Here is a 26465-nt window from a genome sequence, read left to right on the forward strand (position 1 = left end):
TAATAGTGTTTGTTTATAGAGATAAATACACATTCAGAGACGGGTCCCCTGGTCACGTCACAGTCAACATATTTCCTGTCCCCAGAGACAAGATATCTGTGGGGTATACAGTCAGCTCTTCTACTACATTGAATGGGAAAGTGACTGATGTTAGTCTTCTCAAACATTCATCTTTTACCTGCTTTTTACTAACACTAACTTTACAAAGATGCCCAGAACATCGTGATGAACCTATCCGACCGTTGTTTCCACACGCACGTGCGAGCGTGTACACACAAACACACACAAAAGGTCAAAAGCACTCGCCATCCACCAGGGCTCCATCATCGACATGCCCTGCACTCCCTTTTTCCCTTTCGAGGGGCCAGGCCTACTGTCAGTCCTCAGTCTCACTGCTCCTCTCTTCACTTCACCTCTGTCCATTCATCTGTCTGCCCCTGCGTGTCCTCCAACGGGTGCACTTCAGGTTATACATTTTAAATCCACCCAAACCCAAAGTAGTCGTAGTAGAGTTAAGAATCTGAGAGAGAAGTAGTTGACATCGAAACGTCAACTGACGACATCAGAACGGCATGTAATGGACATCGAAATGTCATATGTAGTTGACATCGAAATGTCCACCTGAACCTTAACATTATATATATTATATAAGAATATAAAAAATGGCTAATGGGAGGTACTGCTAAATTGGTTGGATTGGCGGTGTGAAGACAAGTATGAAGACTACGTGTGAGAGGGCTATGCAGCCCTAACGTCTAGTCAATAAAAACGCTTAAATGTCTGAGTTACTCTAGTGTCCTCTCCTTGTTCGCTCCCAATTATATTTTTTGGTTGCAAAAATTAGATTTCGGGAACATATGCGACCAATTACAAGCCCTGTTCATTGTGTATTTCCGAACGCTCCTATTTACAAGGAGAAACCAAACAGTGTTGTCTGTTGTGTTCCGTCTGTCTCTGTATTGATTTTGCAGATACACAAAACAATCAACGTTGTCCATGGTACCTTTTTCAATTATGGGCCAAATCAAGAAGGGATAAGGAGGGGGAAACGAGAAAGTTGAATTATTTATATATTTACTAAACTTAACTTTTGTCCAACCATCACTAAACATGGGTATATTTTACCCAATGTAATATATTCCATAAAAGATATTTCTCATCAAAATATATTGAAGTACAGCAATACAGGTTAACAAACCTATACCTTCTATGATGTCACTGAGCATCATGTAGGTACTGAAAGACCCACCCATGCACCTCAGATATCAGCAACATTATAAACATTATAAAATATAATTGTTTAGTGTTCTAGGGTTAAAGCATTTTGTATTTATCTATGTACATATGAGTGGAGGTGATGGAACACCAGCCTTGGGGGGAGGGGCTTTGTAGAGAGTAGAGACAGACGTCACATAAATGTTCCTGGAGAGAGGGAAAGGAAGCACGTGAGGATCAAAGTCTCTGCCACAGTGCTTCCAGCAACTACTCCTGCATTCATGTTGACTGATCGGCCTACAGTAATGCGACATAACATGTGCACACAATTTCATGGATGTCAGTCCTGTCGACTCCTGTGTTGTTTACATGCAGAGTGTACGCACATTGCACAGAAAGATTAGCAGAGAGGCTGACACTGACAGCATAATCCTAAGTAAGTCCAAAGCACAGACGGCTAATAACACACGCTCACAGACCATCTAACCATCCATGTCTGTTGACAATCAGATGACGCGTCTCTGGCTATTCAAGCTGCACACTTACTTACACTACGGTTGTTGCTTTGCTGTGATATCAAAGAAAGCTCAACTATAAGTGTGGGGTTTGCTCTCTCATTGTTTGGTCCTGATGCATGTCCTGGGTGGTACTAACAGCTTAGGCCATCAAGCAGCAGTTAAAAGTATTATTGACGACTGTATTGGAGCCAAAGAGACTACTTCAAGATAAGACCTTTAATGATCAAGAGAAGGAAATTAATTTGCCAAATGCTGTCTAATAATAAAGTACTGTGACCACAACAGTATGCATTAGTGAATGATCTCTGTGTTGGGAATGCAATGTCTCAGTAGACCCACGGCCAGTTTGAACATCAGATTTTGCCACTTTCAAAGTAAAAAAATATATAATAATTTTAAAAAGTTTATACGTTGTATTTATTTTGCTTATTAACTGAGGGGACGTATGTGACTTTTTTTTTTTTTTGGAGAAGTGCCATGAACCGCTCCCTCATTGACCTCTGCAGCTGATGCTGATTGGGGTCGCTTTCAGGTGTGTTCATTGCAACTTATGTATGCAGACACATGCGATCGGTTATATGGGCACATTTCCTAATAATGGTGACTCAAGTACTCAACCAGTCAATCCGGTACACGTTCCCTTGAAATTATTACGTGGGTTCAGACTTGGATGTTTAGAGCTGTGCGATTACATACAAAGTCAAAGACGAGAAGTTGCGCGAGTGCCGCGAACGGGCGCCACACAACATGGCGCAGCACAAACGGGACGAACCGAGTCTGGACGCACCTTTACTCCCTTTTCTGTGGAAGTTCCCGTGGAAGACATCCAACTTCCCAGTAAATGATACCACTGACGTGTCATCATAAATCATATTAGTGCACTCAACTAGTTTCTCAACTAGTGATCGATAAAAAAAAATCTTCAATTTCCTAAATGCATGGTCAGGGACCACATGCAATACCTCCAAACGGAACACATTCAGACACATTCCACGATGACAACATCATAGTCTTCCTCAATTCATCAAGTCATTATTTTTGGAAGGACTGTTGCAAAGAATAACATCACTTTACGGAAATAAAACCTCTCGTTTTAAACATAGAACACCTATATGTGTTGTGATAACTTTCAAGCCAGGCAGAAACACCTCTGTGTTTTGCTATTTACAGTTCTATAGCAACTCAGAGATTAAAATAGGGTGCATTTTGCATCCCAAAACGCAGTTTATAGTTAAGGGACACAATAAAACACAGACCTCTGCATCCACGGGATGCACTACTGTACTACTGTACTGTTTTTTATTCTAGTTTATCTTTTGCTAGCTTTAGTTATAATAACCATTTCTGCTTCCGTTTTCTACATGAATTTAACCACATTATAACCATATAAAATGAAATGGGAGAAAATATGACTCCTAACGTCGTTGAAGTGGGACTCATAAAACTCATCTAAAAGACCATCCCTGCATCGCAGGACTCATTACATTGAAAACCTATTTACATCACTGGCAACTAGTTTTTTTTTTATAATCAATATTTGAAACATTTCCAAAAAATTACGTGAGGATTTAGAAGGCATTTTTTGAATTGGCCTCATGTCTAAGTGGGTAAATCTATGCATAAAGATTGTTTACAAGAACAGCCCCTCTCTACTGACGTGGAGCACTTTGTTTGAACTGTTGTGTTAAAACTGTTGTGTTAAAACTCAAGCCACAAGTCAACAGAATACATAAGCTTGATACCCGTTGCGCTGAAGCATTGTCAGTTTCATTAGAGCTGTGTATGAATCGGCGGTAAGCACACCCGGTTTTCTGTAGATCAAGTACTTAGTGGACAGACAAACAAATCCGCCAAGCCACAGGCTCAGCAGCCCCTCCTCATCGCAGTCCCACCAAAGGTACTTTCACACCTTTCGTTTAAGGTTTAGTGTGTGCGCTTAGGTGGCGGGGGAGGATTGGAAAGGGAGTGAGGCAGTGAAAAAGACCCACACTTAGCTGAAAGTAAAAGAGAGTAGAGAAATGGAGCATGTCCCTTCATGACCCTTACCTTACCATATCCAATTATGTCATCGAGACCCCACACACCTACAGTAACAAACTACATGTTTAGTGAAAAGGCAATTTAGACAAAGTAACCTAACCACCACCTAAGCTTAGGGCTGAATGATTTTGAGAATATTTCTTGCGATTTCTCTGACAGATGTGTCAGAGATGTGATTTTATTTGTGATTAGTTTTTTTTCAGACAAGCTTCAGTTGAATATTGACTGTCTAATTTAAAATTAAAAAATTTCACCCAGTGTCAATTATCTAATGTAATCCTAGGCGCTACACTTCCTCTGCCAACCTGGGGGGGCAGTGGACTGACCTTCTATGCAGGAGGAGTCCAAGCTGCTTCTTTTTACCTGACAGGGGAGAGATTCCTCGGCCGGACGTAGCACGTGGAAGGAACACGTTATTCCGACCAGTTCCTTTCCCCTCCATCAGGTGCCCCGGCTGGCTAGGGGTAGGTAGTTGCTAAATATGACTTCTTTTTTTTATAAGGTTTTATGGCGATTTCTTTATTATAATTTACTATAGTCCTACTAGACCCCAGGAAATTACATCTGGAGACATAAGATCATGGGATCTATTGATTGTGAAGGGGGAGGTGACAAACGGACATATTGAGCATACAACACAGTATGGCATCCCCCTAGTACAGTTTCTCAATTGACAATATTGTCATTGATGCTTGTGGATTGGCTGATTTTGGTGATTTGCTGCAGTGTTGTCAGACTCGCAGTGTTGTAGACTCGCTGCCGTTGCATATTATGATTATAATAGATCATAATAAATTGCAGGCTTTGTGCTTCACCAATTCATGGGTTCAAATCGTAATGCCGATTTTGGTTTGAAAACCATTCATCGTTCACCACCGTACCTTAGCTCATGTTACCACCCCCAACGCCCAGGACGAAGCTCTTTGTCCTTTCTATTAGTAACACCCGACACCCAGGACGAAGTATTGTCCAAAAGACGAAGTTTATTGATATGAAAACGGCTCCACAGCCTAGGAGCGCCTGTTGGGCAATCCTCGATCTTGCCAAAATCTTAAAACATTAATAACTCGCAATCTAAATCATCCCGTCTAATTTTGAAAAAAGATCCTGTGTTAGACGGCCCTCCGTGGTCCAGTCGCTAGTCGTGATATATTTATTCTTACCTCCCGTTGTTGTCGATCGACTCTAGAGTGGTGTGGCTATTGTTAGCTGCTCCAAACACATTCACAACAACATCCGGTCCGTCGGTAAAAGTGGTCCGTGTTTATACATCGCTATAATGTAACCCCGGGCAATTAAAGTGTTTAAGTGTCACATGCACTTAAGCGTCATGGGTCATTTAAATTCCCATTGCCCAGTTGCACCATAAAAAAAACACAATTATGCCTCTGCATGACTCAGAATAGGTTACATTTTCTGCATGGCACAGGGTAGGCATTGGCAACCACATCCACACAACACATAATCCTGTGAGTCCTCAGTCTGAGACATGCTAGACAGCTCAATGACAAGCTCAACAGTGGCTTTCATCAAGCACATACGGTACACTGGCATCGAGTTGCCAATTGTAAATACTGCCAGATGCTGAAAGAGAAGTTCATGGTGTTGAGTCACGATACCAGCAGCAACCAACACGTTTTACAATATGACAAAGCCTACATTAGGGCTGGGCTATAGAACTTTAACTCAATATCACAAATGATTATGTCAACCTTTTACCTTGATTACTCAACAATTGTTTTTTTCATATTTCATTTTATACTGCCCTAATATTTCTCTTGCACATAGAAGTGCAGAATTGGAACAGTCAAATGATGGCAGCTATATCAGCCGATGTATTGGCCGGGCTCTACCTTTTATAAAATTATACATGACTGATTGACATTGACAGTAAAGTTACACCCCACACACACACACACACACACACACACACACAGTGTGGCTGTGCATTAGGAACAAGGTATACAGTGAGTGTTGTGCTAATCTGTTAAACAAACAGTGTTGGACTGAGCCGTTCTCAGGGCCAAGGCCTTTGCTGTATTAGAAGAGGGGTCACAGAGGTCATACTCCAATCCACACAGATCACACCAACACTATGATGGGAGGCTCAAGAGTGTGTGTTTGTGGCGCGTGCGTGCGTGCGTGAAAGAGAGAGAGAGAGAGAGAGAGAGAGAGAGCCATGTATTCTACATTCATTTTTCACAAGTTAACATTCTGGAATTGTCATATGATTTTTTTGAGTGGTGCAACCACTCCAAGGAACAGCAATGTCTGTGTTCACCTATGTGACTATGTGACGTTAATGAGCACCAGTATGACTATGAGTACCAGTAGGGGCACTGTTGTGCCAGAAACAGAGAGAGAGAGATAGAGAGAGAGAGAGAGAAGGGGTGGGGGGGGAGTGGAGTTGCACCACTCAGTTCACACAGGTGTGACTTTTTATATGACCTTTGGGAGAGGCATTTGTGCTAGAATTCTCCCATGGTACCAGGTAAGGAAGGCCATCCTGGTAGTATCTCCAGTCTCTCTGGTTTGAACTCAAATTCAATAGCCGCCAGCCATCCACTGATAAGAGTGTGTTCTGCATTGCAACAAGATAGCATACTGCACTAACCTCATGGTAATAAACATTTGTCTTCGGTTCACAGCCCTGACAGGGAGTATGTGTGTGTGTGCGTCTGTGCGAGTGAGCGTGCACGCTTTAACATATTTAGAGGCCCCACTGGTATGTCCTGGTACAATAGATAGATGGAAAGGAAGGGAAGAGAGCACAGAGGCGAGTAAGACAAAACATCGAAATGAGGAAGAACAGGGCAGCACTGTTGCTGTTTCTACATAACTTCCTCCAAATTTGAGAAATACAGTAATACACGTGTTCTAACATCAATACATCTCAGTGGATGTTTTACTAAAGGCAGAAAAGAAAACTATAAAGGCTCTCCAGAACTCTCCAGAACTCCAAAACTCTCTCTCTCTCTCCCTCTGTGCGTGCGCGCGCATACTAAAATACAACCAGTAAAACGCCCCGAGGGTGAGAAGCGTGTGCACGCTAGGGCATTCACAAAATAATCTATGCATCTATGCATCTCAATCGAAGTCGATTCAGATTAGGAGAAGTCGAAAGTTGAAAAATAAAATAAATAAAAAACTGTAGCATTGATTATTGTCACGGACAGAAGTCATTATTTTCCTTTGCATATACGCACCGGAGCGCACTCGCCTATTAGTTTGCAACTTAGCATTGCATTCAGAACGCGCCCTTAATTAAAAACCAACTGCAGCTGTGTATGTGGCTCTCAGCGGTGTCCCACTATTGACTGGCTGAATTTGAACTGTGCTGTGTCAGAGAAGTAACAGATAGAAGTGCGCAAACTTTATCCCCAAACGATACCCCCCACCTCCGTGCTGGAAAGAAAACGTCTGGATTTCTGAGGCTACATCCGTGCGGACGCAAAGCCCGCCACAGACAAAGTTTTTCCCCCTCAGCTGCCAGGCTGACTCTGGTTTCCCTTCCACCCCTGCCTCCTAGTGAAACCCGCACTTTAATCACCGGCAACATTTGATGCACTATAACCCTGCATGGTGTTGTCTTATGTCTGTTGGTATTTGTGAAAAAATAATTGAATGCACTCATGTTATGTCAAAGCGTGTGTGTATACACAAATGGCAAATAAAGGTATCTGAATCTGAAAAATCGGAACAACCCTACTGTGCTGCAAATAACTATTTTACCCTCAAAAACAGTTTATGTAACATTTATATGTTTTTATAAAGATTGTCTGTAATTTGTAACAAAATAACGTTAAGTAAAGGCAAGAAGATGGAAAACAAGACATTATACAGCAGCACCCCAGAAACCCCTTCGGATCTGATGCAACTAGATGCATCTTCCCACAGTTTATACTGTAACTGTGGGCTGCTGAGCCCAGCAGGTGTCTACATATAATAAACACAAACTTAATAAACCCACGATGTGAGACTGAAAAAGAACAAATGAAAAATCTAATCTGGACCGAGCCGTTATAAAGAGAATGTGGAAATGACTGGAGGAATGCAGGTTCCTCCACAGTGCCTGAACCCGTAACAGGCGGAGAATATTCAATAGCTGAGAGAGCATCATATGCACACACAGGCACTTGTTCAAAGTTCTCTGCTGTGGGAGGGACGCTGCTCCTCAGGCAAAGAGGAAGCTCACTACTACAAAACAAAGACTGAGTCATGCACTGTTCTCTGCGTTGTCAATGCCACCCATAACCACATTCCGCAAAGTATGCACTGGAGCATGGCAAGCTTACAGATGTAATCTTGTGTACAAACGGACAAATATGATTATTAGACAAATAAGACTCGTCAACTTACTACAGTACATGGTTCCCCCCGTCCTCCAATAGGCCAGCGAACAATGCCTCGAATCGTGAAGGCTTGTATATCTGTTCTTTTTTTTACACTAGACACTAATGATTTTGTCTGCTGACAGTACCACAACTAAAATAATTATCTAACTACTTGGATTGTGGAACATGATCTGTGCACTTGCTGACTCAATAGTCTGAGTCTCCCGGTGAGATGCGCTTGACTTAATTTGTTTGATTAGTCCACTAAATGGCATGCAGTGGCGCACACGTCTCATGCTATGGATAGACACAACAGGTGCAAGCAGGAGCAATGAAGGATAAAACTTTTACCTACCCAGACAATGACAGTGTATGACACATTCACTGCCACATAGTCATTCGTTCTTTCACCAGTGCCACGATCTTTTCAGTGCATGCTCATATTTAACTTGGATAAGGACAAAGATTCTCGGGCCGTGAACCAAAGTAAACAGCGGCTGTGTAAGGTTTTGCACGATCGTTATTGAATTCACCCGAAACATACATTTTGTAACTGCGACCAGCGACGCTTTAGTTATAGGGCGTGAATAAAGCTTCTAGCAATCTAGGAAAAGAAAGACTCTGAGATAAATGCACTTTAAGGCTGCCAAACCAGAGTTTCCAGAGTTTTATTCATGTTAAATGTTTTGTGAAGTTTTGTTTTCTGTTGTTGTATTTCAAGTATTTTTCCTGTGATCTTTATGTTTTTGTGTATATTTTGTTGTGTTGTGTTTGTCAAGGTTTTATTTTTCTGTTGTAATTTAAGTTTTTTTTCTTTTTATAATTTGTGTTCTTTATGTTTTTGTGTCTTATAATATCTTGTTTTGTGTCAAGTTTTTGTTTTGTGTCTTGTCTTTTTATGGTTCGTGTTTTTTTTGTCACGTTTTTGTTGTTTTCTGTTGTATTTCAAGTATTTTCATGTGTTTTTCATAATTTGTTCTTATGTTTTTGTTAAATATGCCTCATGCTACGGTCTAAGTCTATGTCTGTTCACAGATACATCTGCTGTATTTACAGCTGTTAATGTTCCTATGCTACCTATAACACAATCATATGTCATGAATATTGGGCCTTGAGGACGCTATCTAGATGTACAGCATCCCAAGTCCTACGCCTTAGACATGGATCATAATGTTGGGGCTTATTTAAAAATGTCACGATCGTTATTTCAAAAACGTTTCTACATGCACTATAACTAAGCGCATTAGAAAACACTACATTTTACACTTTTACTGAAACAAATTACTGGATCATTGTATCATGTGTGAGTAGCCATAGGTTCTGACAGTTACTGTATACCTATAATCATAACACTGATGATTCTCACTACCTCAAACCAACCAACTATAGTATCCAACCAATCATTATGCATAATTTTGCAATATTTGAACTTTTATGGTGCCATTTGGCTTCATTTTACAAGTTAAATATTTCTATAGATGTTGACCACTATGGGTTGTCATTGACTTACACAATAATTAAAACATACACTTATATTTCCCATACCGAGAGTTGAACTAGGGCCTCATGGTTGAAATCCATGAATCCTACCCCGCTAGACCATATGGGGGTATACTGTATTTGGACCAATACATCCCCCTTCGGGTTACATGTTAAGAACATCACCACATTTGGTGGGTATCAATAATAGCAGAAAATATTTGCCCCCTAATATCACAGGTTCTGTATACATATACCATGGCTAGCTCATTAACCAATAGCATCATAACGCATGTCAATCTCATTACCTCAAACTATAAAGTTACTATCTAGCCAACCAATGTGCAAAACTTACAATATTTTAACTTTTGTGTGACATTTGGTTTTCATTTTACAACTAGAGTTAAAGATCTATAATGGTCTATTTTGGTTACCAACTCTCCATGATTTACCTGGGGGAGGGTCACCTGAACCCACTCAAGGACCACCGGTAGTCCCCGGACCACTGATTGAAAACATTGCACTAGGTGACTGAAATCACATCAGGGCATATGTGGTATTGCATTGTAATTATATATATATAGAAATTGACCCCTAGGTGGGATATCCTTGACTTACACAAGAAATAAAACAAAGTCAGGCTAGAGTGCACCCTCCGAACCAGCCAGACAGACAGCCATACATACATATACATATAGATAGTAGGGCCGGGACTAATTGCGATGAATTACGATTAATTAACTACAGAAAAATTAATGCATTAAAAATATTAACGCATTTTAATCGCACTATTTTTTTCACCGCGGAACGTTGTCACTGGACAGTTTTCAGACGGACCTGCGCACCAAGTGTCCGTGTCCTCTTCAGACAATAACACCACCAGAAACCGCAGGCAGTTCACCAGACTGGGGGAAGCCGCTGAGATCACTTTGCTTGTCCCCGTGGATTGGAAATAGGATTTAAAAGGCTATCCGATGGTAGCGTGGATTACAGCACAGTTGTGTGCAATTATTCAATAAATAATTATTACCCCTATTACTACAAAAACAATGTTTTATTGCTTAAACTTATGTATTCACTATTCATTGATTCACTAGTATACCAAAATCCATTTGAAAAAATTGCTTTCTCACTGTTCTCGGGTCAAATAATGATATGCGATTAAAATGCGATTAATTTAGATTAATTCATCGCAAAGCCTCTGATTAATTAGATTAATTTGTTTAATCGAGTCCCAGCTCTAATAGATAGACATCCACACACAAAATGGACTCACCCCTATCTAGCCCACAAATATAGTTATCCAAAACCTGTTGAAAAGCCAAAGTACAGTGATTTCACACAGTTACATAAAATGCATGGATATATTACCTCACAGGGCTCGACGCTTAGCATTTTTCCAAGTAGCACGTGTGCGCCTAAGTTGAAAAATCTAGTAGCAGCACACAAATTATTTTAGGAGCACGATGAAAAATGATGTATTTTTAAGGGGCGCTAGCCCCTCCTATATACAGGCTGTCACACATCTCAAAATGAGCCATTGACAATCAACAGAGAAATTACGTCAAAATTCTGCTAAATATGACATAAATTTAACGCCATTGTCATTGAACGGAAAATGTATGTCATATGTAAACGAGCAAATCAGCTAACCAATCACAGGCAACAGGCATTCTGATTGGCCAGTATGAGATGATATCTGATGATGTATGATGACAAGAGCGCCCCTCACTTAACATGGGTGTGATTTTTCTTTAATGAAGTGATATGAGGTAGGGGTGGAAAATAATATGTCAAAATATTATATCACTATCTTTTCAGCAATTATCACAAAATAGTGATATTCATCATGATATCATTGTTATGTTTGTTTTCATATAATCTATATAATCAATTTGTTTTATGCTAATACTTTGTAGATAGATCGATAGTAGCTCTGTTCCATACCTCTAATACGTGCAACACATTAGAGCTATGGGCCAGAGCTAGATAGATATCTCATGGATGGATAGACAGGCTATCCGTTTTTATCCTGCAGTTCTATCATGTTAGTGTGACATTCAGACAGTGCAGAGGCTGCTCGATGGTGAATTAGTATTGTAACATTCTCCTTGGCTTTGACTGACTGACTGATATTAATACGGTAATCCAGCCAGTTCGGTCATTCGCATTATCATTTATGCTGGGCACACGCTTTTGTAAGCAAACGCTAAGCAAGGGTTGTTTTTGATAAACATCAATCCGTCCACTACATGTGGTGTGTGTGCGCGCGCGTGCGTGCGTGCGTGCGTGCACGGCTGCACGCTGTTTCACCCGTGTTTGGTTAAAAGTAAGTTACGTTTGAACTTTGAACATTACAAACAAACTTTGCAAATAACGTGTCGGGATCCAAGCAATTCCTTCTGAATCTGTGCCATCATGCTAATGCTATCCCGCTGAGTTCGCTCTGACTTCTTTTCTGTCTGCCGCTGCTGACAGACAGCAAGCAGCGACAGGGGAAAGAGCAGCGACACAGGGAGGGCGGGGCGGTGGGAGCAAAGGGGACAGATCTTCAAATGAACACCGCATTGAGCCTCGACACGTTGTTAGCTTGTAGCTCTTCTCTTTTTGGCGAACGACACCGCCGTTCAGAAATATAAATGTAGTTATAGAACCAGGACTATAGAATGTGCACTTGCTGTAGACAGAGACTTGTCTTTATCACGATTGAATGGTCAAATCCTGTAGTCGCACCTGTGCTACAAATTTAATTTTACAACTCGCACGGTGGTATTTTTAGTCGCAAATGCGAGTACCTAGTCGCACTGTCGAGCCCTGTTACCTCATGTAAGTTAATTAAGTACCTAAAAGAAAAAACCTACGCTTACCTTTTCCAGACACAAAACAAAACACAGGTCTCTTACCTAACAACAACTTAAAAAAAAACCCCACTGATTAACAAAGAAACCTAAAAGAAAGGATACCCACACCTACATTACTGAAACTAATCCATGTTAACAGTGAAACTTCCTAAAATACTGGGATGGCTACCTAAAAAAAAACACTTAAAACACCATACTATTGTGGCTAGGAGACTGGCATGGCGGAGGACATCTGAAGATCTGAAGGTATGTCTCTTTACACTTCTTCTCCCTTCTGGCTCCAAAACTGTGGAATGCACTTCCCATTGCAGTCAGAACTGCAGCATCACTCCCAATCTTCCGCCGTAGTCTGAAAACCCACCTTTTTAGACTCCATCATGGCCCATAGCACTTACCCTACCCCCTTAGATAGCATTTCTGTAGACTTAGATAGCATCTGATACAGACTTATAGCATGTTATGTAGACGGCACTATAATTGCATTGTATATAGTCATAGCACGCCATAGTACATATGTATAGCATAGTAGTATATATATATATATATAGTTTATATGTATAGTCTCATAATATAGATATTCCACTGTTACTTTCTTAGCTTACGCATGTTTTATGATAAATGCTTTTGTGATATATTCCCATGCTTTTGTTCTTGATTATTGTAAGTCGCTCTGGATTAAGAGCGTCTGCTAAATGCCTAAATTGTAAATTGTACACTCCATACCAGGAAGAGGAGCCAAAAATAAGTTCAAGCTTTCTTCTCTACGAATTCACACGTACATCGTCTGATACCACAATCATTGTCTAATGTAGTCTACACTCCATAAGATTTACTCTTTTATAACCATGAATATAACCATAGACAACAGACATGATGGTCATATAAATCATATTCATGAACAATATATATGTTTTGTAAGCAGTACAATTGAGTAATCACATTTACACAAAAACTTTTAAAACTTATTTAAACTTTTTAAATTTTGTTGTAAGGTTTCTTTTTTTGTATTTATTTTTGTATTGTTATTATTATTATTATTTTTGCATGAATACATTTTAAATGTTTGCATAATTGTATTCATACTTTTATTTTTCCCCTACCTGTACTCAATAGTGTACACCTATTGTACATCCCATTACACCAACATATATATGCACCTGGAAATTGTAATGCTAGGGGGTAAACCATAACAAAAGCTGTGTGTTTCCCTGTCAACGGTCAGCTGTTGTCAGCTGTCATCTGTCACCTGTCAACTGTCACCTGTCACCTGCCACTTTCAATGATAAGGGACCCCCCCACCCCTGGCCCACACACACATCATGCATACAAGTCACTTCAAAGATAAGGACCCCCACCCCTGGTGTTAATCTAATTAACACATACTACCACAGCGACCGTGTTTTGAGGGGGGTTTACAAGTTACAACCGGCACCTGGCGCTTCAAAAAGAGTGGAGCCCCCACCCCACCAGAGCGGGATCTGCATTTCTATTGTTTCTTTTCACACCTCACCCAACTTCAAACGACTTTCGACAGTGCCCTGGCCATAAACAAGATTGCCTAGATTAGAGACCATCCCCCACCTCACCCCCAGAGCATCATCTACAATTCTATTGTTCTATTAACACCTGTAGACGCCATGTCTGTAGGCTTGGGACATGTCACATGGAGGGAGAGAGAGATGATAAGCTTTTAAAACACACACATACATTATGAAAAACTATTATTAGCTTTTATTATTTAATAATAACGATCATATGCTAATTATAATTATGATATTTTATGATATATACAATATGATTTTATGATTTATGGAAAATAATTTAATTACTAATTTGCATAATTTATGCATTAATTGCTCACTAGCGCCACTAGTGGTCAGAAGGGGAACACACCACCAGCCATATCATACTACTAAGGAGGCATGACTCGGGTCAGTCCGCTGCCCCTCCAGGTTGGCAGAGGAAGTGTAGCGATAGGATGTAGGATTACATTAGATCATTGGCACTGGGTGAGAAAAACTGGGTTGCAAAATTGTGGGATAAAAATTATATATAATAAAATAAAATAAATTAAAGTTGTTTTTATGTGTGCACGCCCACCAGTTCATTAAGTATGCCTGGTTTGCCTGGTGGGTGGTCTTGTTGATTAAATAAGAGTTAAAGAATGAATGAATGACAACTACAGTAATTTGTTAATAAAGAAATCACACCCATGTGATGTGAGGGGCGCCAATATATTAAAGTCTAACTCATGTTGCTACGATTAGGTGATGTAATGGTGATGTAAAACAAACGGTGACAAAACAAGTTTGACAAGATGAAGTAAATTTTCCCTTCATTGTCAAAGGTTTTTAAAACAAACATTGAACTAAAAACATACATTAAACCTGTATATAGGAGGGGCTTGCGCCCCTGTATATAGGAGGGGCTTGCGCCCATGATGTACGATAAGAGTTCTCCTCACTTCACACGGGTGTGATGTTTTAGGTTATAGAGCACCGAAGTCTGACGTCACTTTCAGTAGAGGGCGTCAGTCCCCAGGTTCATGTATTTTTTTAGTTGCATAGAAATCGCCATAGGAGGATTTGTTGATTGCTTCATATAAGAATTTGAAAAATAAACATGTCACCCCGGCCGCTTCACTCATATGGATATGAAGAATCAACTGACTGAGAGAAAACGCCAATGTTACTGCTACTGAATTAGTTACATTTTCGCTAGAAGCAGACTGTATCATATATGAGTGACTGACTGTTGCAAACGATACAGAGACACCTCCCTGACAATAACGCCGAGACAGCTTGTTTATTTTTGGACCACAACGCTTATAGTAGACGATATTAAGATCACCCCGTGTTATTCTCCATAGAGAAATTACTTCCGCGAACCAGGGGGAATCGAAGGGATGAGCGAGTTACGTCAGGACTTCGGTGCTCTATTATGAATTGTGAAAGCTCTATAGGGTTATTGTCATCCTATTAGCTTGCGGATGCTAATGCTAGCGGTAAACAGGTCCTATTAATACATTCTGATTGGGGTACAGCCCTAATTTATACGATGTCATACAGCGGGTGTCGCTTGCCAAAAGTATTAGATCTACAAATTCAAAACGTGTTGCATCTTCCCATTTTGGCAAACAACACTGTTTCATGTCCTACCCCAGATCCGAACCCCGATCAGTATTCAGTAAATGCTGACATTTTTACCACTGAGCTAATAACGCATGCCTGATTGACCTTCAGCCAAGCAGCACCGATTGTCAACAAGTCGTGTCAAACCCACGGCACAGGATCTAAATATCTCAATAGAAGAGCAGGGAGAGCCAGTTGAATTGTATTATTATATTATATTTATATATTATTATATTATATTCCAATAGTCATACAGATTACAGATTGGACAAAAAATTAATTACGATGCAATCCATTCCAACATAGTACATGCCCAAGGTAAACCCAACTCAAGTTTAGCACTGTACAATATGATTATTCCATTCACAAAGTACTGTGTGCACATTGAATATCACACCTAGTGAGTGACTGATACACTGTGGGATTGGTGATTCCTACCTTTGAGACAGCTCTAAGGTAGTGAGACGAGCTACTTGTGTTATAAAAAGGCCTGGGCTAAGAGAGAAACAAATTATCCTACACTAAATACAGACTTTAAATTACACAAATTACAACATGTGGCACCTCTATCCTAGTGTAAAATAAGAGTCACCTACGTGTAAAGATGTAAAGGGTGCCCCGGAACTAAATAATCTACCACCTCCCCTATTTCTTGGATTAAAAGACAAGGATAGAGAGAGAAAGAACTACCGGTAAGAAAAGAAAAGGTAGAAGCCGTAGGGCTGGGGCGGTATGGGATTTTTATTACCGCGGTTATTTCGGTTATTTCTGTGCTGTGGTTGACTGCATTCCACCGAGTGCCTGTCCTGACAAATAGGGAAGCAGCACTTTTTATTGCACAACTCGGCACTCCTATCCAGTCAGAACAGGCTGCAGAGCAAACTAGACACAGCCATCAGCTGAACTACAGTACCAACAGGACGTGCTCATTTTTCTGAAGATGGACAACGGTCCACTAACCTCTCTTACCTCTGTGACAAGTACTTGACATTATAAATGGCCCGCTACACACTGAAACACTCGGGGCCAGCTGACCATGCATTTCACTTTCCCATATTATTGGCCATTTAAAATATTGCCTAAGAAAACAAAAACACTATCTCATCTCACATGATATTTCTGTGACCAATGATTTATTTTGTGAAATTGACAATGGCATGTTAATTACTGTTCCACCTATAATGTTTCATAGAACCCTATATCTCATAGTTGAAAGTCAGCTGCAGAAGACACAAGTCACTGCTGACTTTCTCCCGCAAACACCTACTACTGTGTGCACTCTGCAGCCGCATTAAATAGACAGGCCAAAGGACTTTTCAAACAGGGAGCGTTATAACACCTGCATTTGCTTGGATATGTGAAGCCTCACTTGTTCATGATGCATGAACACTCCTCTCTTTGAAAATGGATGTGTCTACAAGCTGTCTTCTGTGCTTTTCTTAATTTGTGAAAAGCCCATAAAGACCTAATGGAATGAAAAATATGTTTTTCACACATTAAGAGCATACCATGGTCATAATAAGGATGTGTATTCTTATGTCAAAACTTCAAAAGTTCATAAAACCCAAATTTTGTTTTACTTCCCATCAAAAGCAAACATACTGCGTGATGACATAGGCAAGCTATATATTCTTTATCCAGCTTAAAATGTGTATCTGAAGAACTTTGAGGTGAGAAATAAGCAATGCAATACATAAATGTCTCTCTCACTGCACGACGAGACAGTGATTAGTTAAACCAAAACATATCTCAGTTTCTGAGCTAAGCTTAACAAAAATGTTGGAAAATTGCAATAAAGCCATTTCATAATGTGTTTATGGCATTGGTGTAGAGGTGTGACCGTGTCTAGAGTAGACTAGACAATTGGGTATACAGTAATCAAAATGTTCAAAGCCAACGTAGCCTAGGCTGTGCCGTACAGTACATGTACAATAGTTTACTCAAAAATGACAAATTGTCTGTTCTGTATGGGCCAGTGATGTTTGCAAATTTGCTTCACTTTTGCTGCAACCAATGGTTTCCTCATTATGGTCCCACCCTTTTATACTGGATTGTAAATTATCATTCTGAATTACCACTGACCAAGCAGAGAAATCTCGCCATAGCAGGGCTGAAATAACCACAATTTTGCAATACCTTGCTATTGACAAGCCAACCACCACAACCGCTATAATTTATGTTGTATTGAATGCCATTGTTTCTGTCACAAAGTGCCATTTTATTTAGCTCAAAAATTAGTTAAAACGCACATTCGGAGTCTTCAAATACTTCCAAATCTATAATTCGCCTAAACATCAGAAAATAAATGAGCATGTGAGATTAAAATAATTAGCTGACCCAATTTGTAAGATTCTTTGTAAGATGACATAGGATTCAAACAGGAAAATAAAAATGAAATTTAAATATTAGCTTTTTCTCACCTCCCCATCTCATGCAGTGTTGGGCAGAAAATAGTTACTTACAGTAATGATATATTACTGCAATATAATAATTTTACCCAGTAACGGTATAAAAAGCACTCTCTCTCTTCTCCCTGTATCGGTCTATGAGCCGGTGCTGTGTCTGTGTCCAGCAGACAGCTGCAGATCCGTGGAGCAGCACATTTTAAACGGCAGAGTAGGAGGTTGTCACATGTGCAAAAATTACCGATTTACAAGCTAACGCTGTGTGATGTTAATTTGGATGTTAGCTTGTAGATCGGTTATTTTTAAGCATGCGCCATAACGCAAAGTTATGAAGCAGGTGCAGGTCTGGTCTGAGGTCTGACACAGGCCTATGATTCTGTACATAGGACGTGGATAAGGACCCCGAAATATTAGTACTATTGACGTGTGAGGACGTCCTAGCGACGTCCCAGCGACGCGGGGCGAGATAAGAATATTCAGAATTTTTCCTATTTTTTTTTTTTGGCATTTCGCTTTTCGCTTGCCGTATGCTAACGCTCAGTGCAACTATTAGCTTGTCATTGACTCCCATGTTAGCGCGGCGGAAAGAATGACTCGTATCTCCTAATCCAAGGCGCTCTCCGCGGTGATGAATGGATCGATATGCTGGCGCTTCATTTCTGCTCCTCATCCGTCTCTCCCGCAAAATATTAACGTTTTTTGGAGCGTAAAACAATATATTAAGATGATCGGGGATGTGAGGTCCCTTTGTAAAGTCAACTTTTTTAGGCAAGTGTTTCCTGTTTCATGGCTTTCAAAGTAAAAGCGATCAGACAACTCTGGCACTCTATAGCCTTTATTTTGAAGGCACTTCCTGTACTAAATGTGTTAAATAGCAAATAGTCAGGCATGCAAACTGGGTATGGCTGTTCTGGGGGGTCCGTAAAAATTTTTTGGGGTGTGGGAACAGTGTTAGGCTATAAAGTTGCTCAGTACTCTCATAGTATTTGCAAAGATGACCCATTGGCCTATGGATTAAAAATGCAGATGAATGCTGAAAAACATAACAAGTTTGCATGCCTGAATAGTACAAAATGTCTGGTAAAAATCTGTTTGGCTGGCCCGGACGGTTAACTCAACCGTCTGGGCCGCGGGTTCGACTCCCAAGCCAGCTATCAATAAAAGGCCTAAAAAGCCCCAAAACAAATCTTTAAAAAAATAATCTGTTTGGCTGTACAATACATGGCTTTTGAAGCCAACGTCATGTATATGATATATAAAGGTGTCACTCTCACTTCACACAAGTGTGATTCTTTTAATCCAGCAGCTACATTTGCAGGTAAGCCAAATTGTTTTAGAGGCCAGGTGGCATGTATCTCATTACTATGACTCTTTTGGTAACCCAACTCAGGCGTATGATCTTCCTTTATAATCCACTACTATGGAATCTCGATCTCCTAAACTGCAATTCTGCATGTCTTTCTTTCTGGACTCTTCCTCTACAGTCTCTCTTACTGATTCTGAGCCAAGAGGCCCCTGACACTAGGAGTGCAGTAAACCACTCCAGTTTCACACTGGCATTTTCAGCCTGCTAGCTTAGACACAATATGTACTCTGCTAGAGCTACCCTGAGTTGGATTGGTGACAGAGAGAGAAAGGAGGTCAGAGAGTGGAGGACTTTCGAAATTGTGCTGAACTTGTGACACTACAATATGTGCAAGTTAGACACATGGCAAGAGAGGATGAATGGGATCTGCCCCACACAACAAAGAGATGCCATTTTAAAATGTAGCATAAGATTTTAAACCTTTTTGGATTCATGCTTTATTGTATCACGGTGTGGTTCGTGAAAATGACTGATTTACATGATAATTTAATCAGTTACTTTGGCTAATCAATTACATGCATGACTTATTCAAAGAAAAATCTTGAATCTTGAAACTATTTCGACTAAATAGCTCCCAATAGGTGCAGTGGAGGACATGGGGACAAGGGACATGAAGATGATGTTCTGCTAAGCTGCTACAACAGGGTACAAACAACAATAATGATCTACTAATAATGATGTTGCCTACCGTGCATGTTCATATCATGTATGCTTTACATTATTTTCCATTTTCCACGGAATACATTTATTCTCATTTTGTTTTACATTTTTCAAAACAATTGTCGGGGGGGGGGGGGGGTCATCAGTGATATCACAATTTTCTGGATGGCATTACTTCTCAAGCATGAAAAAATAAGCTTCAAAACATCATTGTCTCTGATATCTATGAGGCTTTAATTGGGATAGTATTTGTAATGTTTACTTTGAGACAATTCAAAAAAAGATAGATTTTGCCTACCTATTTAAAAGACTTTAATTCCAAATTTTCAATGTAATCATTAATATCAATTATATATCATTAATATCAATATAATTATTATTGCCGTTATGAAAATAATAATCTAAAACAGAACATGTTTTTAAGACTGAAAGTCAAATGTAATTTCTGAGCTCAGTTGATATTGAACAAATTGTTGCATAGATGATTTTAAGATAGCACATCATGGCAGGGGCACTAGAAGAGGAGAGTTGGCAATGGCATCTTGATAATCTTCAGCATGTATCTAAACTTACCAAAACACAACACAGCCTGAGCTATAAAACTCAACTTGTATCACCAAAGAACTGTCCAAGTTTGTGATCCCTGGTTAATTCGGGGTTGCCTGACTGTTGGGTTCCTGGCTCCTGCCTGCTCTGACTGTCTATCATATAATGCTGACATTAAACACTATAATGTAGATACTGATCCCAGCTAAAAAAAAGAAAAGAAAACCTAGACTCAGACTGCTTCAGGGTTTACTGCTTAACCTACCTAGTGTTTTTTTGCTTCAAAGGCATGCTACGTAATTGTGCTGCGCTACAAAGTTGACTGAAATCATGTAAAGCATTCCAGTGGAACATAAGTACTGGTTACATACTCCTAAGCAGCACAGCACACAGTGGGAGGATTCCGCGCACGCACACACAGACACACACACACACCACCAGATAGGCTATCTCCCATACAGAGTACAGACACAAGCACACACACTACGCACACAAATTGCCAACTTGCTGTGTCACTGTCATTGTCACTGATTTGACAAAAGAACACCCATGTGTTAAGGAAACCCAATTATTACATGACAATGGCAATTAACCTCTCTCTAAACTCTGAGCATGTTGCATATTATATCACCGTAGGTATAGGTTCAAGAAGCAGTGCTAGCAGATTTGTCAACTGTCAAGCCAAGGCTATGTATACAGACCACACAAAAGGTGAGAACAAATCACTCACAATGTCACACAAGTGTTTTCAATCCATCCCTGGACTGTGACTCAAGCTGATTGTTAGTCTTATCATGAACTAGCCCACATGTGTATAGGCCAAGGGCTGTCAGCCTGTCAACACATTATTTGAAAGTCAAAACTATATTTGAATCTCAAATGTGAAAATTAAGATCTGAATAAATCTGCCTTTGCCTTGTGAGTTTTCATGTGGACCGGGAACACTGTAAGCTTGCAGAGCAGCCCTGGCCTCATGAGAATGAAATCATAAAGAGTCATCTCTCTTCAGAAGGCAAGGCAAGCTACGCTTTAAATTATGCCCCTCCCTAGGTGTCCGCAGAAGACCAGCTGGGTGGAACCGATGCACTGAATGCACATGGGATGGGAGTTACACAACATAATTTTCACTGAATCAAATAATAAATGATAATGTAAGGTACGCCTAAACAGTCAATCCATTCGATACAAATTATGGCAGACAAGTTCACAACCAGACTCTCCCAACACCCAAATATGGCATGTATGTCATGCTGACTGTCTGTGACACAGCAAGACATCGGACCCAAATAAACCGTGCTGTCATAAGATATAAAGGATCCATATAAGGTCGGAGCTCCATGTCAACCATGGTCCCTCTAGGGACCATTACCAAACCTTTCAGGCCACGGCCCGCAAAATAATATTTGAACTGGGGACCCCCCACTTTGACAAGTGCATGGAATTGTAGGCATTACACTTTAGTTTGACTTGGTTCCGCAGAAAGTAGTGTAGCTGGCCTGAACCTCTAGTAACTTAGGTCACATTCCCACCTAATACTTCAGTAGACGCGATGCGAATGGGCGGAGAAGTTGGGATTCTTGCATATTTAATTTGCTGCGGTTTGCCTTCACACTGCGCTGTGTAACCGCAGCAATTGGAAACGCAGCAGGGACCTTATCAATGTGTTCAATTCATAAACTATAGCCTACACAGTGAAATCTATGGTGTTAAAATTATACTCATAACTTGCATGTGTCGTGCCGTCGGGGACGGGACCTCTCTCTCTCTCTGGAGTCTACACACACTGTTCCTTTGGGCATAGAGGCACAGTGCTGTGGGTGCTCAGCGCACTGAGCACAGACAGACAAAGTCCCTACTCCCCACACAGTGACAGCACTCCATGTTTACACACAGACAGACAGACAGAATATTGTGTATGCTACACTGCAGTGTTTCTATGTGTTTCCTTAAGCAATTGATTAATGTAGGCCTACTCGTCCTCATTTTGACCAGGGCTTCGGTCTCCTCATTCGACCACGTCTATCCACGTTAACGGGACATATTTGTGCTGCGTAAAATATGCCTTCCCCGTCTCCAACTGTGTTTAGCTCCTCACCCGCCACATTGTTTGCTTCATTTATTTTATTTCCTGCGGATTGCATTCCCACCTGCACCGAGTCGTAATCAAGTGTGATTGGAGGAAGCGAAGCGAAACCCCCGTTTTTGGTCGGAGTAGAATGCGGTTCTTTGATGCGCATTAGGATTCGAATGATGCTTTACACCTGCCAAACGAAGCACACTTTCTGACAATGTGCAGACAGATTTGTTTTAATGCGTTTTAAAGCTTTCTGGTGTGAAGGTCACCTTAAATACAAAGAAATGACCGATAATGAATTGAACTGAAGCTCACAATGCTTGTAGATCTGCTATTTCCACCATTTCTGAAAATGTATGAACATAATTGTTGCAGGCCTATATAAAATATCAATCATTGATCTCACTCCAAGAAAGCGCATTCCTCAAGCAGCGACAACCACAGACAGTCGACATCACACAATGTGGACTAAACTGGCTTATGACATGGCTTGTTTTAATCAATGCTCGCATCTGATTGGTCAATCACTGAATTCAATTCAGCAGTGTGTGATTTATGGATAATGACTATTCGGCTCAATAACCGCTGTCTAATCAAAAGCTCAGAGCTGCTCATAATCTGTGCTGCTTGATTTGGTGCTGTATCCAACATGACACATGATGACAGCCATCATGTAAACAAATACACCATGCCATTTACAACTAGAATGTCAAGAATGTTTTTGAAAACATTTAATTTTGAAGCAAGAAATACATATTAATGCAGTAACTGAAAATGTATTCTATTTGATAAACACTTCCTTGTTTTCATCAGTGACTGTGTGCATAGTATACTGTACTTTCATTACCATAGGCAAGGAAATGTGTGGTCACATTTGGCGCAATTTATTAATTAAGTAGCTGTGTAATAAACAGGATAATATACACCAAGCCGGTAGTTGTTTAGAAATAACCCCCTTCAGGGATTTAATCAATCATCATGTTGGGTATTAATTCTCTACAACTACCGGCGTGGCGTATATTAGCCCTTGCATAGATCCTATTCACACTACTGTTGCTTTTATGAAACAGGCTTCACTCGTAATTGTTCATGAGGCAAAAGTACTTGGTACGAGCAATGGAAAGTTATTAGTTAAGCAGCTAGTTGAGCTGGTTGAGCTTGAACAGTGCAATTTCCTCCAATCTCTTTGCTATGCCTTTAACAAAGACAAAATACTGTTTCCTCCCTCTGCTGCGAGGCAAACAGGTGCTCAACTTTAACTTGAACCTTGAACCTAATGCAAAAACTCAATACAATCCCCTGATGGCTAAATACTTGAAACGCCTGTCCAAATTGCCATGTGATTGTTCTTGAAGTTCTTCCCTGCCAGCAAGGTGCAAACATACCAGAACACAGAGTGGCCTTGGAACATATGTCAGACTGTAACTGAGCATCACCGTGTGTGTGTGTGTGTGTGTGTGTGTGTGTGTGTGTGTGTGTGTGTGTGTGTGTGTGTGTGTGTGTGTGTGTGTGTGTGTGTGTGTGTGTGTGTGTGTGTGTGTGTGTGTGTGTGTGTGTGTGTGTGTGTGTGTGTGTCTTTATTGCGCTCAGTGGCCAGGTGTGTCTCAGGCCCCTCTATGGTTACACCGTTTGTCTCCGCATACATATCGGTTTTCTACTGTTGCTAGACCCGGACAAGGGGTTAAATTACGCAATCTTGTTTGGAATGTTTGCCATGCCTGATCAGTGATGACACGGATCACTCCTCGTGGTTACTTGTCCCATTGGCAGAGAGACAGACAACACAGTGGAGAGACTACAGTGAATCACACATGTTGACGCATGATGACATCAGAACTAACTGAATTTTAGATAGTCTCATGGGCCAATGCCACGCCTTTAGGGTGTAACATTAATGTTGGTTACTCATTTTGTCTAAACTAAAAGAACAGTTATCCAGTCAGTCATATTTCCTGCATGGCCTAAAACAGCACAACACTGTACATTTTTGGAATGGGTCAGTCCAAGTCCATGGTATGCTGTGCTTGTATTTACGGTACTAATCAAACAACTTTTTAACTTGTCAGTTAACTTGGTAGTTAACTGACAAGTTAACTGTCGGCGAATGCGATACATAGTGTTGCAACTTGTCAATGTTGCACCACTACACTTGAATCAGCCACTTCCTCCTCATAATGTTCACAAAACACGAACGTGTGTGTGTGTGTGTGTGTGTGTGTGTGTGTGTGTGTGTGTGTGTGTGTGTGTGTGTGTACAGTACACATTGTAGGGGCAATGGTACGTTTTCGAGGTTCACTGGCAAGATGTTTGAGATTGCCTTTAGAAGTGGGATGTGGCTGCTTGACTTTTTGTTCTGTGACTTCACTCGAAACGTGGGGAGGAAGGAAACAGAACTAACCATCACAGTGTCTGAAGTTCATGATAGAATGGATGGATGCTGATGGATGCTGAACTAAATGCAACACAAAAGCAAAAGACTACACCAGAGATATACTCACAAATTTCTTTTTCCCATCTCCATCCTCGTAGTTCTTCTTTGATTTCTTGTCCTTCTTGGGAACAGAAGCCGAGGCTGAATTTCCAGGGGATTGCTCCATTACTGCATGGGATTTACTCACTGCGCTTCCACAAACTGGTAGTTAAAATAAAGGTGCCTGTTCTCAAACCGGGGGAAAACAACTTTGCCCGCAAGTTGTTTCCACTGGAGAATACTGTAGTTATAGTTGTCTTGGCCCCGTGTATAAGTGCCTGGGCTAACTAGCCACAATTAGCACAAAGTGGCTAATGATTTGGTACGGAGCCAACTACTGCGAGCGTACAGTATCCCTCCGTAAACTGCCTGCCTGTGTTTAGTAATGGAGGGAAATTCAAAGAACAGCCACAAACACAGTGGCAGTAAAAGTAGAAATGCCAGCAGTTGAAACTTTTAGAGTTCGGACATTACCGACGCATAATTACGCAAGCGGAACCATACCAAAGTCCCGTAAAGTATAAGTCCATGTTCAGTGTGGTAGTAACCAGCTAATGTTAGCCTGAGTTAGCATAGCTCGCTTTTGTATTGCTAAATATCCGTGTTAAGAAAAAGCACCCTGCTCCTCCCCAACTTCCACAAGTTGATTCGACGCGACAGGGACTGCGTGTTCCGGCTGTCACCAGTGAAATTCCACAAATGTACATCCCAAATTAGTTTCCATGACTGCAACAGCAAGTTGTCTTAACTTTTTTTCCCCTGAGAAGGTTGTCAGTCACCAGCCAGCGCAACATCCACCAAAGTGTCTTCCTGTTCTGACAGGTTGGCTCGGCTCGAGCGGTGAGGGTTACAAGGAAGTTGGTTGCCTATCGACTTGTGTGACTCCAGAGGTCGCAGTTTTGCCATTTCGGCACAAAAAAGCAACAGTGAGGCTGGAGACGCAAACATCCACAAGCTACCCATTTCTGTGTAACGTGGAGAGGTCATGCGCTCTAGAACTACACCTGGGGATTTGACAACAATCTCATGCTAATTTTATTTGAGGACTGGAGCCGGAGTCTAGTCAATGTGTGTGTGTGTGTGTGTGTGTGTGTGTGTGTGTGTGTGTGTGTGTGTGTGTGTGTGTGTGTGTGTGTGTGTGTGTGTGTGTGTGTGTGTGTGTGTGTGTGTGTGTGTGTGTGTGTGTGCGTGCGCGCGCGCGTGCGTGTTCCTGATATAATCTAGTCTAGCACTGGGCACTAGATTAATTAAATGTCACTGCCATTATTTTGGACTGAACCCATATGTTTCCCATGTCCCCTCCCTCCCCACCGCTGCTGTGTCAACAAAAGTATGATTAAAAGAGAATGTATCAGGTAGCCATATT

At 40.8% G+C, this 26465-nt stretch overlaps 1 protein-coding gene across 1 annotated transcript in view; it reads right to left on the reverse strand.

Moving 5' to 3' along the window:
* Positions 1-25911, reverse strand: part of LOC310873755 (protein diaphanous homolog 1-like) — a gene marked incomplete at its 3' end in the record, with an annotated part of 344698 nt that extends 318787 nt beyond the window's left edge. Inside the window, exon 1 of the mRNA XM_083786306.1 lies at positions 25128-25911. Coding sequence (XP_083642432.1) covers positions 25128-25226 — 99 coding nt within the window. The 5' untranslated portion in view covers positions 25227-25911. The remainder of the gene's footprint in view (positions 1-25127) is intronic.
* Positions 25912-26465: the final 554 nt, after the last annotated feature.

The sequence above is a fragment of the Protomyctophum parallelum genome, assembly GCF_964188405.1.
Source record: "Protomyctophum parallelum genome assembly, chromosome: 16".
Classification (NCBI taxonomy): Eukaryota; Metazoa; Chordata; class Actinopteri; order Myctophiformes; family Myctophidae; genus Protomyctophum; species Protomyctophum parallelum.